At 36.6% G+C, this 16,427-nt stretch overlaps 1 protein-coding gene across 1 annotated transcript in view; it reads left to right on the top strand.

Moving 5' to 3' along the window:
- The first annotated feature begins 2,264 nt into the window (after positions 1–2,264).
- SLC4A10 (solute carrier family 4 member 10) overlaps positions 2,265–16,427 on the top strand; it is a 124,738-nt gene continuing 110,575 nt past the window's right edge. The window contains exon 1 of the mRNA XM_026077993.1: positions 2,265–2,345. Within this exon, the coding sequence (XP_025933778.1) occupies positions 2,265–2,345 (81 nt within the window). The remainder of the gene's footprint in view (positions 2,346–16,427) is intronic.

Genomic DNA, 16,427 nt, shown 5'->3' with positions numbered 1-16,427 from the left:
TTTCTGTAGTATTTTAAATGTTTTGTTGTCATTTCAACAATGTTCACAGCATCTTCCCCAGGAGCAGATTCCATTTCAAGAAACCACTCTGCTCATCCATAAGAAGCAACTCCTCATCCATTAAAGTTTTATCATGAGATTGCAGCAATTCAGTCACATCTTTAGGCTCCACTTCTAATTCTAGTTCTCCTGCTATTTCCACCACATCTGCAGTTACTTCCTAGCTACTTGCCTGGCTTTCGGCCTATCTCGGCTTTCAACAGGCCTTCCTCACAAAGCTTCATCATTTCTAGCTTTTGATTTCGAGTGAGAGACGTGCAACTCTTCCTTTCACTTGAACACTTAGAGGCCACTGTAGGGTTATTAATTGCCCTAATTTCAATACTGCTGTGTCCCAGGGAATAGGGAAGCCCGAGGAGAGGGAGAGAGATGGGAGAACGGCCGGTCGGTGGAGCAGTCAGAACACACACAATGTTTATCGATTAAGTTTGCCGTCTTATAGGGACGCGGTTCGTGCCACCCCAAAACAATTACAATAGTAACATCAAAGATCACCATAACAGATATAATAGTGAAAAAGTTTATAATATTGTGAGAATTACCAAAATGTGACACAGAGACATGAAGTGAGCAGATGCTGTTGGAAAAATGGTGCCGATAGACTTGCTCGATATAGGGTTGCTACAAACCTTCAATTTGTAAAAAATGCAATATCTGTGAAGCGCAATAAAACAAGCTGTGCCTGTATGTAGTATTCATGGAGATACCAGTTCACTATTTTCAGTGTCATAATGTGAATGACTATAAGCCAAACTTGATTAACTGTAAGTTACTCAAGAGCAATTACTGCAACTGTATAATAATAATGTTAAACTAACAAAATGGGATCTGGGTGAATTAATTTAGAACCATTAACTTCTAGTTTCAGCTTCTGCTTATATTTCAAAGTAAAGAAGGATATCCAAATTCATTTGAGTAAAATGCAAGCTATTTGAGTAAATATAGTTACATTAGGGATTTTTTTTTCCAAGTTTTGTTTGTAAACAAAATTCAACCAGTAGCAATATAATAAAAAATGTGTTGCGGATCCCCTCCTGTGTGTTTAGGGAGATGGACTGAGTGTTCCAGTAGGACTTTCTCACTGTATCAACGTGAGTAATTTTTATGTGGCTCTAGGATTCAGGGAAGTTATGAAATAACAACTTTGGAGGTTTGTCGGTTGCACTAGTTCCTCTTAATTCTGAGAAATGATTTTTTGTCTGCATGAGTTTGTTGCTAGACCAGTTCCCATTTTAGTATTAATCCAGGAGCAGCTGATTTATAATCATTGATCCCATGTTACACTTGCATCAAATATGGTTTTTAATAAAAAGCCCGTTTATTACTTTGTAATTTTAATTGTTTAAAAATTACTAAGGAGGATACTGTACATTTGTTAGCTGGAAAGGTCTCTAATATCTGAAAAAAAATCATGCGTGATTGTTTTGTTTGATATCAAAACACATTTTTACTGTCATAATACTGGCACATTTTCAAGGCATGCTGTTTTCTGGCTGCTAGCAAGGAGTAATGGAAACAATGCAGTGATCGAGCAGTTTCTTGAAAATAAACACCAAAAACACTTAGGCAAGCAATGTTTTTAATTTAATAGGGACTAAGATTCATAAGGCTGCATAAAATAGCTGTTTCAGTAGCACAGAGGTGTTTAAATGCCTTGCTGCTTGTGGATTGTTTATTATTTCTTTCCGGTAATTTTCCTTTGGATCACACTGCGATGCTTCTTCTGAATGGTGATATTGCTTGTTGAGGAGTGGTCATGCAAGCAAAATTTGATAACCTCGATATGTCACTTCATCTGCTGTTTTTCTTTTGTTAAYGCAAAGCTGGTTGCATAATGTCTAATTTCTCCTTTAGCTGACCAGAGCTAAAAACAAAATCTATAATGGCAGTGTTAGGTTTTATCAAAACGCAAGTGAGGACTTGAAGGATGTGGCTTGTTCTGTTTGGATGATGCAGGATTGCTTTAAGCAGTAAGCTTACTGTTTTCAGATGGCATTAGCAGCATCAGTGATATAGCTGTGTCAGCCTCCTTGACTATTGGATGTCTGTAATCGCACGGAGGAAACTATGTTTAAGATCTGATATCTTGAGGGTAATGACTTCAGCAGTTACTGATGGACAGAATGGCTGTTAATGCTTTCTTCACTAGCCCAGAGGATTCTGAAAGATAGATGGGTCTGTGATACACTTTTGTAAGACAGGAAATGCAGTTTTTGGGGGTTTCTGGAAATAGAAAGGTTATGCAGCTTGGAACCGGTGAGACATTACAGTCTCTAAGTCATCAGGTATGACCTCATAGCTTATACTAATATTTCTAACACAAGGGTTTGTTTTGCAGTTTTAGGTCATTTACAATCTCTTTGTCTGTGTAATTGCTTCATGTTGGATTTGCTACAGGATATATGGGGTAGACTGTTTACATAAGCAGAGCAGTGTATACCTTGGAAATTTAATTTGTTGTTAATTTCTGTTTGAACAATGTAAGGTTATTCTATATATATTTTCAATCTGTTTTTATTGTGAGTATAATTTCTTTTAACTAAATCATAGCAAAAGGTTATGCCTTTGCTGTAAAATATAATGATAAAGAACAAGAAGATAGTATTGCATTTTATTTTGCTTTGTATTTATTTGACACAATTAATACTATTGTGTGAATGTGTTTATTTGTCTTATGAAACACAATACAAAGCAACTGTTTACCTAAAGTGGCAGGTTRTTTAAAACAACATATCACATTGTGTAACAAGACAGAGCTATTCTGCAGGCACAGATCTTGCTTCATTTTGCAGTAGTGGATTTTTTTTTTTTTTGTTTCATTTCAAATCAGTTTTAAAAATAGCTCACTGAACATAACAGCAAAAGTTTGGCAAGGGTAACTCTCCCCTTTTTAATTATTACACTCAGTGACACTAATACTAATGGGTTGTAAAAGAGAAGATTAATACCTTAAATATTCAGAATGCTGTTTGTTTAAAAGCAAATTCATTTTATTGAAGTATCCCTCATCTTTTTGGTTTTTAACTATTGTCAACTTTATTGAAAGGCTGATACTTTGGGATCTGATGTATTCTGGGGATGGATAGAAGAGTCAGGCTATGTAAGTGAAAGCAAGTGTATGGGTATTTTAAATAGGAAGATAGTGGCCTAATTTCATGTATGGAGTAAAAAATGGAATTGGAGATACTGTTATCACTTTAGTTATTTTTATAAATGCTAGATAATAACCACTGAAAAGTGTTCTATTTTGCTTCCCTTGAATGCAGCATACAGCAATTATATTTGAAATTGTAGGAAAAGTTTATTTTCACAAACGATATTCAGCTCCATCTTAGCAGATTCTAGATGTTTTTATAGAACATTTCCATGGCAACATATTTTGCTATGTGTTTTAAAAGCCTAGCTGAAGACTGAAAGTAATGTGCAATTTTTCTGTTGCTTGCTTTACCCTTGTCAAACAACAATATTCATATATAGCTGGACTGCAGCTTGGCAAGGGGTGACTGGTGTTTCCTGACCCCAAAGCACAGGATTAAGTGATCAAGGATTAAAAATATTTTTATGTTTCCACCTCGGAATGTAAACATGTAAAACATGGATTTGATTTTGCATTTAGAAATGTATTCCGGTTTTACCATAGTTTAGTAATGTTTTGTTGGAAATGTATGTGTGTGGGAGACCATAGAAGACCAAACTTCAAAATGTGCAGGAAATTGCTTCAGTAAAAATGGCTGTCTTTTTATTTTTAATTAAAAACATATTTTTAAACAATGTTGTACTTACTGATACTGGCCATAATTTATAGGTTTCCCAGTCTACTTATCCAGCCTACATTCTTCTTAATAATGGGGAAAGACTGCCCTACTCTTAAGCTTGATTAGGTTTGGAATGGTTTAACTATACCTTTCACTTGCTACAAGATCTCTTTAATCTGTTAGAATTTATTTTCAGTTTTTTAATGTATTAGTCACAATGAGTTCATTCTGTTTCTTGGCATTGGTATGAAATTCCTGAAAGTATTGGTTTTGTGTTATTTTGGTGCTTTGCAGGGTATCTATGGCCTTTTCAATAGGACCAACACTCCCTCCACCCCCAGCTTCTCTGTTTTTCTTATTCAATTATGCTTTAAAATCTTGATTTAACTATATTTTGAAGTTGTTCCTGAAGACTCCTTTGCTCAGGTAAAATAATTAGATCTCCATGGAATTTTTCATGAGTGGAAACTAGGAGTATGCCATGTGCTTGACCTGGATTCTGTTTAATCATATATATTAATGCTACAAGCTGTATTCTATGGATTTTTTTGCAAAGAAACATTAATTATAAGTTTCAAATAGTGCAGTAGCCTTGACATCAGTGGTAGTCAGTTTAGTATAGAAACTGTATCTACAGAGAATAATGTTTGATTGAGGACCTGCCCATTCAGGGTGTCCCCACTTTTTGAAACAATATTACTGTTATATGTGAGCAGCACTTGAGTATGTTCTTTTACTCAAAAGACATTCTGCTATTATAGGTCCTTCTTGATTTGGAAGGAGTAGAGAATAATATCCCAAAGGAATATATTAAGGAGGTAAAGTTCATTCCTAAGATAAGGAATTGCAGCCAGGTGGAGATATACATGAGAGCTGGGAACTAGACTAAAGTGATAGGAAAACTTAAACATATAGAAACCATTTTGCTTGTTTAAAAAAACAAAAGGTATAGAATATGCTTCCTGATATTCCAGCACAAATTTGGAGCCAGTGGCAGTGTGTTGGTATCACTTAACAAGTTTGTTAATGCCTTCTTCAAAAATGTACCTCCCCTCCTCAAAACAACTTGATTGCAATTATCGGTATTGGAAAAAGGCTGTGTTAAGAAGGGTCACTCTAACTAACGATGCCGTTCCCCTTCACCAGGAATAAAGAATAAGCATCACTGAGTATATATTTCCCAGTCTTGAAACATTTTTATTTACAGAACCTGATAAAGATCTTGTAAAGGGACAAAGCACTGTATGGATGTTTTAGGAACCATGTTAACTAGCAAGTTGAGTGAGGAGCCCAATGTTTGTTTTATTTACCAATCCTAAACTTATATACTCACGCACATGCATAGTTATATATGCCCATGCTTTTATGATTGATTGCCATTCTCATTCCACATTACCACTTCTTTTCATGCCTTATAGTGCCAGTTTTTAAGGAAGTGGCAACACTAAGGCAAATGGGGGATTGTGGCCAAACTTTTATAAAGGGCAAAATAAAGCTGGCTACAAGTAAAAAATACTTTCTGAGTGAATTGAAGGAATTCAAGTCCTATCATCCTACATTGTCCTTCCTCCCAGGAGAAGATGGTCCTATTCTCTGGTCACATTCTTCCCATTAGCACTTTAATTCATGTACCAAGTCATTGGGCCTAATGACCTGAATTAGGGAAGGCTTAGTATAAGCATTCCATAAAAGCCTAAACATAACATAGGATAGCATAAATATGTAATTGATAACTATAAAGTCACAAAACGTGTAGCCAAATGACTCTACATCTATCAGTCTTAGTATTTCAAGAATATCACTATCTCATCTTTCTGAATAAAGATTTGTAGGAGTTTTGCTGGGACACAGAATGAAAAGGTGGATAAGTCATAGCAATAATGTCATAGTAACTTAGTAACATAGTAACAAAGTAAGGGATTTAAATTACAGTGCTACTTATTTCCAGTCAATTCCTGTAAAAGTGGGAACTTCTAAGAGGGAGTAGTACAGAAGCTAATCAGATTCAGGTGGTAAAATAAAATGTTTTTGAACGTCTTGTGCATTTAGACTGGCATTTTGGGGGGGGAAGAAACAGCCCCAAATGTGATTCCTATCTCCTCTCTTACCTGCTCTGATAATGAGCCTTGTCAATAACAGAATACCAGTTGTTTATATAGTTTCTTCTTTCTTTGCAAGGCTCTTATTTATTCTGCTTAGTTAGCTTTTCAACAAAAAGCTAGCTTTTGTTAATAAAACAAACATTAACATGAGTGCTCTTTCACTACTGTGATCAAGGTCTTTTGTTTCATGATAGTTTCTCTCAGTAAAAGCTAATCTTAAGTAGAAGCTGATCCATAATTCTGGTAAGTTCCAATAGATTGTGTAATTAGTGAAATCGATACAAACTACAGAGTAACCATGTAATGCTTTCCATTGTGCCATGCTGATTTTTCAGTGTGACCCTGAAAGGGAGAGCATCACCTTCCTGAATCATTTCTGAAATATATGCACCATAAAAAGATTCAAGATGTGACTGACGATAAGATGGGGGAAATGCTACTATTCCCATTTTGTTAAGGGAGCACTGCCCCAAATAAATTAAATGACTTCCCGAAAATCAAACAGAAAACAATGAATTTAGCCTGGCTTGCTGCTACTCTAATATCAGTGTCTTAACCACTGCAATGTCTTGTCCCTGAATCAGGGTTTTAATGAGTTGCAGTCCTTTATTGGACTACTTATCATTTTAGACTTAGAGACTAGCAAACTAAGTACACTAAAGCAGGGAAAGATTAAAATTTATGCATTTTGTTAAAGGAAAAAATGTAAGAATTAAAATGATTACAGAATCACAGAATAGTTGAGGTTGGAAGGGGCCTCTGGAGATCTAGTCCAACCTCCCTGCTCAGAGCAGGGTCAACTAGAGCAGGTTGTTCAGGGCCATGCCCAGTTTGGTTCTGAATATCTCCCAGGCTAGAGACTCCACAACTTCTCTGGGCAACCTGTTCCAGTGTTTGACCACCCTCACCATAAACAAGTTTTTTCTTGTGTTTAAGGGGAATTTCCTATATTTTAGTTTGTGCCCATTGCCTCTTGTCCTGTCACTGGGCACCACTGAGAAGCATCTAGCTCTGGCTTCTTTACACTCCCCATCAGGTATTTATACACACAGATAAGATCCTCCTGAGCCTTATCCTATCAGTCCCAGCTCTCTCAGCCTTTCTTTGTATGAGATGCTTCAATCCCTTAATCATTTTTGTGGCCCTTTGCTGGACTCGCTCCAGTACATCCATGTCTCTCTTGTATTGGGGAGCTCAGATCTGGACACAGCCAGATGCGGTCTCACTAGCGCTGAGTAGAGGGTAATAATTGTGTTACCTGAGAAAGAAATTCAGATTGTCCATCAATCAAATATGGAAAGTTTTGGATAGAAATCCTTGAAAATTGAGAACTGATCACACTGAAAGTTATAAATAGTAATATTTTTTGGTAATTTTATGTCAATGAAAAGCTTTGAAAATATCTTTATTTGAGGCATAGCAGTTGTTCTAGTTATGAAACCTCCTGTTGTTTTAGAATGTTTTGTATGGTATCTAAGTCCCCAAATCCCAATTCATATAAAGAGAGAATAACTCCTAAAGTGACAGGTTAAACTTTAATTTTTTGAAGCTAAGCAAATTTTAAAAGAACTGAATTAAAAGATATCTGATACAATATCAGTAATCAAAAAAGTGGTAAATTATGGGGAAGATAAGCTACAGGGATTCATAAGTTGTACTTCTAGTCTACTCACCAAAAATTACCTATTTATTTCTAGAGAAGCCTCAGAACATTAACAGGGCTCTCAAATGATGCAGCAAGCATCAGCTGATGCAAAATGTTCAGCTGAGTCCATTGAATGAAAATGTAAAACAGGCATAAGTGACACTAGGGAGAGTTGGGATATTGTAAAACTTTCTTGTTTTTAAAATTGTCTCCCTCCCCAGCCAAGACTGCTTAGATAAACAATATATGTAGAAGACTTCAATGATTCAAGACAGGACTATCTTTTCTCATGTAACTTCTCCCCATCCATTTCTCTCCTGATAACGTAATGCTAATGAGTTCACTTATTTAAATTCTGTTTATTAAAGATAAAGACATGCATAAAGTCATTAAAATACATGCAAGAAACCATATGCGTATGACACATTAATGCAAAGTAAACTATTCTAATAAAAGCAGTATCACTTTTATGCTCCAATACTACGATTAAGGTTTTCCAGTGAAAGTGAAGTCACTGTTATGTCTGAAGCCTGCAAGTGAAACCATAGAAAAATACCTTGTCCTTGCATTAGTAAGGGGAACTGCAATTGAGCAGACAACATCAGCAATTCCATTCAGATATGGAGTCTGTTTGCAGATAGCAATTTGCTTGGTTGAGGCCTGATGTCAAGCTTATTAAGTGAGGAGGTTAACTGTGCTTGAGGGATTTCTGTCCAAGAGTTAGCCAGCCACAGGTCAGTTATACCAACTGCTGTCACTCTTTTATTCACAAACGATTTTTGCCATAGCTTTTTTGAAGTTATTTGGGATTGCTGTGGTTGTTGGGTGGGTTTTTTTTTCCATTTTCCTGCTAAATCTATCAGAAATACTTTAAATTTGGAAAAAAAAAAATTCAAACTTCTGTTTCTGCTTTTCTTCTCCCCATTTTTTCCTAACTTTTCTAGTCATGTTCCTGGAAAGCATTTTGGTGAATATAAAATTTTAGGCTTTGTGCATGTCTATGTGTCTAATAAAAGACAAACAGCAGTTGTATATATCACCGCTTAAAATTTTAAATGTGGGTAACCCTTAACATATAAGGGAAGTGGAAGYTGGTATTATCTTAATGTTGACTGCCATGTAACATTTTTAATGGAATAGATTGGATGATCATTAGAAAAATCTAATACATAAGGAAAATATAATTCCATAGTTTTGTAACAATGATAGTAATATAATGCTTTTTGTAGTATTATATATATATGTGTGTGTTGAAAATTGTTTCTGGATGCTTCTATTCTGTGTGGCAAGTGTAGACCCAGTTTTGTGGTTACTACTGAGAGGTGAAGCTCAGGTATCTGGTAACTGTAATTAGATATTATCTTTAGAATATCAGTTATGGATGGTAGTCGTGCCATGAAGTCACGTGTCAAAAATGTGACTTCGAGGGCACAGGGTTTATTGCAGGGGCTGGATATTGCCAGTAAAGTTTACCTAACACAGATGAAATGAAAATGAAAAACTGTCTTGGCAGTTGTCTTCTATTCAGGAAGTGATAACCTCTTTCTCCAGTAACTGGTTGCTGTGTTGTATAYGCCAGACTTGTCTCCTCTGCTAGATCTCAGTGTACTTTTGTCAGTCCTTCTGCTGGTAGTCATGAGTGAATTTCTCATTGCTGCTAGTGCTTTGCAGTGACTCACTGGACTTGGTTATTTCCTAGTCTGCCTTCTGCTCTCCTCCTCCTTTTTCCCAAGTGTTTTTTTAGATTTTAGGGTGCAGATGTGCTGAAATGTTTCAGCCATCTAACTTTTAATCCAAAGATGCATATTTGTTGTGGATGTCAGTGAAAGATGTAATCTGTGCTGTCAGAAGTAATTACTAGCATTGCCTCGCACCCTGAACATCTACAGTAGCAGCAACCTCAGCAGAGATCTAGGACATGCTCTGTGTCCTTTTCTTGCCTGCTTCAACAGATAAGTAGTGCTAAATAGTTGCCTTTTTAGCGACCTTTGCAATTGCTGAGACAGAGATTAAATTTACATTTTTAGCAATGTCTGTATCATCTGTAAACAAATTTTCCTAGTAATCGCTTAGACTTTATTTTTCTCATTGGCTTCTTTTATGTCCATAAAAGTATGTCATTATCAATCTCTAGTTTAATTTCCTTTTGATTTTACTGTCTTTGCTTGGCTATACTGAACACGCCTGTAGATCTCTAATTTAATTCAGAAATTTACAGAACAGCACCTTTACCTTTCACTAGGGGTAGCACAGAAATCCTCCAGGTGAACTGAAGACTCTTTTTTGCTGTGTATTCAGTCACAACAAATGGAGTCAGGCTCTTTCTCTGGCTTTGGAGACTTTTGGCAGATGTTTCTATAGAGACCTGAGCAGAAGATACCATAAAATAAATTGGCTAAGCCCTGGAACTGATGCTGTCCTCATAATGGATGCTTCTGCCTTCCCAGCATGTTTACAGCCAGATATGTTCCTCTCATAGTCTGCAGTTTACCTTTTTGGGATAGACATAGTGATGTATACTGATGTATCAGATAATTGTGGAACAGCACTGCTCTTTTCATAAAACAGCAGGGAGTACACATCATTGGCAAGACAAGAAACACCCTACACTCAATAACCTTCCTGTTGGGAAACTGTCCGTGTTAATGAAGGCAGGGTTTTCTTCGCTTGATCAGTCTCCTAGAGCAACTCTGCTCAGTTTGAATTGATGCATATTTATAACTTCCAGTCTCTTGTCAGAGGACCTCTTGATCAATCTCAGCAAGAGACTGCAGACCCCCTTCAGGTACCTCAGTTGCCAAGTCTGCCCCTGGAAAATAGGAATGTGAAAACAATTGTGCTAGACCAGAGCAAAGAGTCCATCTAGCCCAGTATCTTGTCTCTTATAGTGGTCAAAAGCCTAGTGAAATGTGTAAGAGTGGGACAAGTGTTCAGTGATAGATACCCTGGATGGTCTTCCAGAACCTCACAGTTTATGGCTAAAGGACTTTCTGTTCCAGAAATGGTGTTTTTGATTTAGTACCTGTGATAGATTTCTCTTCCCTGAACATGTCCCCTCATTTCTTGAAATCATGTAAACATTTAGTATCCACAGGAGTTCCATAGCTTATCTATATGCTGTGTGAAGAACTATGTATTTTTGTGTGTTTTGAATCTGGCTCAAACTGTCTTCGTTTAATACCACCACCCACAGTGCTATTTTGGGAAAGACAGTAATTTCCCTATTCAGCCTCTGAATACAAATCACGTTCTTGTAGACATCTAATATACCTGCCTTATACAGAGGTATCAGCTGTGATGTTTGGAGTGGAAAAGAGGCTTAAAAGAACAAAACAAGCTCCTTCAAAAAACTCCCAAATACTCCCTCTGTAAGAGCCCAGATACCTCTAATTCAAAGGATGGAGAAGATTCCTTAACCAGTGATGTTCCTTACTCTCTTGTATACTATATGGTGATAAGAATAAAGCAATCGGCATGTTATTTGGCAAACAAAACAATATAATGAATATTGCTGGGAGAATAAGGCTCAGATTAGTCCAGTTCTACATTACAGAAGATATATTAGTTTATGTTGGTGTGTACTTCTAATACAGTTTCAAAGTGTACAAGTATAGGATGTCTTCATTGATACAGCTTATATAGACTTGGCAAGCAGTGTAAGCTGCAGTAGAAAAAAGATGTTTGTTTCAGGATTAGATCTTTTCCTGATATAGCTATGTCATAGCAAATCATCCTTATCAACTAGCATTTTGAATCAACATGTAGTTTGTTAAAACAACAAATGTATGTCGTTGAGAATGTGTGCAACAGCTTCAGACAAGAGAGGAGTCAGGATATATGAAAGAGCAACAGTCAGGATGCTACTGTTTCCTTTCTTTTGCTATTTCTCATTGTTTTATTTTTGTTTCTTTATTTCTGTTCTTTCTGATGCTTCTCATACTCCTATCCACCAATGTCCAGATTACACTTTTTCTGATCTTCTCTGCCTTTTCCTTTTTGCCTTAAATTCCATCTGCCTCTGGTTCAGCCTCATTTTTATGTCATTCCTATCATTTTCTTTTTTTTCTCAGGTGCAAAACTCATATTCTCTGTTACCTGCTCTTCTTTTATTCTCTTGATGTTTTTACAATGTTAGTGGTCTCCGAGAACATAGATAGCTATTATCTTTTCACCTGCTGTTGTTCCCTGCAGCCCACAGAACTTTGTTCCCTCTTTGTCTATTAATACTACCTCTTCAGTGGTCCTTTTTATGGAGACTGTTAGCTCTAACAATACCCACTCAGAATTTGTGTCAGATAAGTTGGCATTTCTGTGATCTTGTTTTTAAGCTCTGCTTCCTCCTAGCTCTTCCTCTTTTTTCTTCCCGCCTGCCATTCTAACGTTTTTATCATCTGCCATGAACACAACTCTACCTACCCCATCTCCCTATCTGACTTTGAATTGCAACTTTATTCTCTTCCTTTCATGATTTCTCGTACTTTTGTTTCCATATGGATGGTCATCCAACTCTCTAGCTGCCCTGGTGCTGTTATTTCTCATTTGAACTGTAGCCCATTTGCCAAATCAGTTGCAACACTTGTCTTAGCCTTCACTAAGTACTGTGCTCTCTGAGTTCATTAGTTCATCAGTATTAACTATTTGAACTTTTTCAGTATCTTCGTTCTCTCACTCCAAGAATTAAACTTTGTAAAACTTCTGTTTTGCCAGTCTCGATCACTTCTTTTCTGCTCTTACTTCCTTTGTTTCTCTCTACTTGCCTTTCCTCTATCAGCATATTGATTTCCTCCAGGCTTTATTTTATTTGTTCTTCTCAAACCCTTATGACAATTCATGGTCCTGGCTGACACCCAGTATCCACTTTCTCAGTTCCTAATGCCATCTGCCATGCTGCGGAGATACTGCTGAGTATCTCTGGTGAAAATCTTTTGATTCTGCTGTCTTTCTACACTTCTTAATCTCTGGCGTTGTTGTCATCTGTCCTGAGTATCTTTGCTTGCAATTTTGCCTGTTCCATACTTTTTATTCATCCTGTAGTTCTCCATTCAGCTTATCTGTTCCACTTCTCCTCATGTGAACCTCTTAAATAAAGTCAAAATTCAAGCTTCTTCCTCATTTTCTGAAACAGATGCTAGCTTTTGTTCTCTAGTCTTTTGGCCTGTTCCAATGACCCTATCCCTGGATAGCAATCCACCTTCTGACTTCTTTCTGCTGTTTTTCTTTTTTCATTTCTATCTCTCTACTTGAATTCCTTCCCTTACACAACAAATACACCTTTCCATTTTAAGAAGTGAAAAGAAACAAAAACCAAAACCCTCCCCTTCACATTCAGAAGTTTCTTTTCCCCAGATTATCCTATCCTTCATCCTTTCCTTCATCTCCCTACCCCCTGAGCATGCTTTGCACAAGTGTCGTCTTCATACCCTTTGTTTCAATGCCTTTCTAGAATGCTTACTTCTGGTTTCTGTCTTTTGCACTGGAATTTGTCTCACTAATGTTCCAAATGACTCCATCCTGGAAGAATTCCAGGGTAGTCTTTTATTCTCCTCCACTCCGTCTGACATCTCTCTTGGAGATGCTATGCTATATTCTTCACTAAATTTTGTTATTCTTAGGCATTTGTCATTTTGTCCTGGTTGATTCACTTTCTTTTCAGACTCAGTTTCTTCTTAGGTAGGTCTTCCTCTCCCCTCTGCTATTTTTTCTGTATGTAAAAGTGTGTTTAGATCCCACAGGACTCCATCCTCAGTCTTTGCATCTTCCTCTACACCCTAACTTTGGATAATGTAGCCATAAACATCATCTTTATGAAGACATCAAAAGTTTATTTTTAGTAGTCTTCCCTCCTCCAATTTAACTCAGCCTATTTCAGAATATTTTCTTGGTCTTCAGCAGTCATCTGACTATAATTATCTCAGGAACAATTCCTGGGCTTTTTTTTCTTTCCTGATGTGGTCTTAGAAGCATCCGCCTCTAATCCTACCCCTGACTGACTCCTACTTCAGCTCCACATTCAGACTGTGTCTGCTGCGTCTTGCTCTACGCAGCTGCAGTCTGATGGTTCCTGTTTGTCCTTACAGCCATAACTCACGTTGAAGGCCTGCTTGCCTCAACACCATGACTGTTGTGATCTCATCTTTCAGTCTGGCTTTAATACTTACAACTTTGCTTCACTTACTGCTGTTAATATCGTCTTGGCTTATCACTTTGGCTACATCAGTTGCTTTTTAAAATCTATTTACTTACCTTCTCAAATACAAACATCTTTCCTTAAAAGCTTGACAACTTGCCTTCTCCCTTCTAAGAGAGATATTTTATCACAAAGTTGAATTTTGTCTTTGCTCTAGTGGCAGTATCAGCTTTGATTTCCTACTTGTCTATTCACCTTGCAATCATTTGTGCACTTTCTCTTACAGTGCCCAGTCTTTGTTGAAACTCCTTCTCCGAATTCTTTCTTGTAATGTATAAAGTTAAGTATAACCTGTTAATGATTGCTACAGTTGTAACTATATTTAAATGTGTGCACATGCCATTATATTTAGGTTGCCCAGTCTTCTTAACTCTAGACTGCCTATTGTTTGTACACCTGCTATAACTTGTCTTTTAAATTACAACTTATTTGAAATATTGGTTGTCACATCATACATTTATGGACAGCATGTATGTCAATGGAGCCCACAGATACTGTTACTCTTTCTCCATGCATGCATGTGCACACACATCTGTATTTAATTAGAGTACTAAGTAAAACAAAGGTAGTCTCAATTTAGCAGAATTTGCAGTTACCAGCAAAGATGCATTTAAAACCAAATACAGAACAGGAGATTATTATTATTTGTTTAGTAATTGCATTGAGATCATGCAATTGTACTGTTGTACTAAGCCTGGTCAAACCTGTAATAAATGAATGACTCTGATCTAAGTAGCTTACAGTGTAATATTTAAATCATAAGGACTTTCTTATTTTGTGGTCGCCACAAAAAAATCCATTCTTTAATAAAAGAAGTTGGTGTTGTCTTGGCAAGGAGGGGTGTGAAGGGCATCTGCTGGATATTGTTTCTCATCATTGTGTAAGTAATTGTTTTACTTTAAAGTAGTGTAGTGCAATACAAATAATCAAATATATTGCAAAAATTTCATTATTGACAAGGGGCCAGTAAAACCTGAAATCTGATTATTTCTGCCATTTTCTCAAAACACTAAAAGCTAGAGAGATTTAGATGAAGAGGGAGATAGAGTTTGAAAGGACAAATTTAATGTGATGCTAGTGATCTAGTAAATACATGAGTAAACAGGTAAAGAATATGCCTGTGAAAAGGGCGGGGGAAAATGTTGTTTTGGAAAAGCTTTCCCACTATAACAGGAATGCAGTCCTGATTGGTCTTCTGTTTCAAATGTTATAGCTACCACCACCATCACCAGATAGGCTTCCAGATTCCTAAAATAAACATGGGGAAAGGTTAGATAATATCCTTCAAAGCTCTAATGGAGATCACTGTATCCACCCTTGCTGTTCCCTACAGCTACACACTGATCTATAAATTGTGCCATTATCAGAATATTGACAATGAAAATAGCAAATCTCTTTTCTAACAATAAAATTCCTTTTACACAGAAGCACTGATAAGTCACGTATAATCTGATAATGCCATATTCACATTTGCTTTCTACTCTGCAGTCCTATTTGTCCCTTTTACCTTCTAAAAGTTATGTTCTGTGGTTTTAATGTAAAGCATGCTATTAAAATCATATCAGTTGTTTCTGACTTTTAGCTTGTTATCATTGTCAAATATCTTGACTGGTCCAGAACAAAAAGGTCATGGAAGTGATGATGTTTAAAGCTTCCAGATTACAACAGACAAGCAATTTGTTCAAGTCAAATTCTGAGATCTCTGAGAGGCAGAAGGACCAGTTGAACTACTGCTTTTAATTCATACTTATCAGTGATTCTTTGGCAGCAAGTTTCAAATTCCTGAATCTATCTATATATATATGTCTAGACTTTTAAACTATACAAATCCATCATTATTTAGTCCACTGTTATGATCACTTTCTGAATATATTTTGAGTGAAGTCTTTGATACAAAAATTCTCTTTCCAGTGCAGTATTTCATTCCCTTGCTTTATTTGTCATAGGTAATATTTAAAAATGATGCAAAAGCAACTTCAAATTAACTTCAAATTTGATCTGAAGTCTGTTTTGTTTGCTGTGTTATTTCACAGAGCACACTATTGATTTCATTATCTCACTTATTTCTTTTCTGCTTTTCATTTTCTTTTTTAGTTTTTCACTGCTTCTTCACTGTTTACTGCTTTTTAATCCCTTCGTGAATTAATGAGACCTTCTGAACTTTCAGATAACAGATCATAATATCAGCAGCTTGGAGGACATCATTATTTTTTATTTTCTGTGTCAGTACAGTGGCTTCTACCTGTCTTCTCTGGCATAGTCATCCCAGATCACCATGGCTTACTGATCACCTGAGGCAGATGAAGTGAGAAAGAAGATAGTTAGAATGTCATTATCTAATTACGAGATGAAGCGTTTTCTTGTCTTATGTTGTGACTACATAGGCAGCGCAAAAAGTCTCTTAATTTCTGTTAGAGTAGCTGTGTAGTCATGCACAGCAGAATTTTTCTGAATGATAGAAATCTCTGTTTTTTCAATCACATCAATTGCAGAAGCAGTATTGCTGTGATAAAATCACTCATGATAACAAACCATGTAGATCAACCTAAATCTTTGTAGAGGGGAAATACTGGGTCATCCCTTCTGGATTTTCTGCTGATATCATCCCTTGAAGATACAGGTGACTTGGGAACTCTTCAGACTAAAGCCTATGTTTGAATCCATGCCTTTTTGCCAGG

This window comes from Apteryx rowi, unplaced genomic scaffold, assembly GCF_003343035.1.
Source record: "Apteryx rowi isolate R43461 unplaced genomic scaffold, aptRow1 scaffold_47, whole genome shotgun sequence".
NCBI classification, from domain to species: Eukaryota; Metazoa; Chordata; class Aves; order Apterygiformes; family Apterygidae; genus Apteryx; species Apteryx rowi.
The sequence above is the reverse complement of the archived record's forward strand: the minus strand, read 5'-3'. Positions and strand labels throughout refer to the sequence as shown.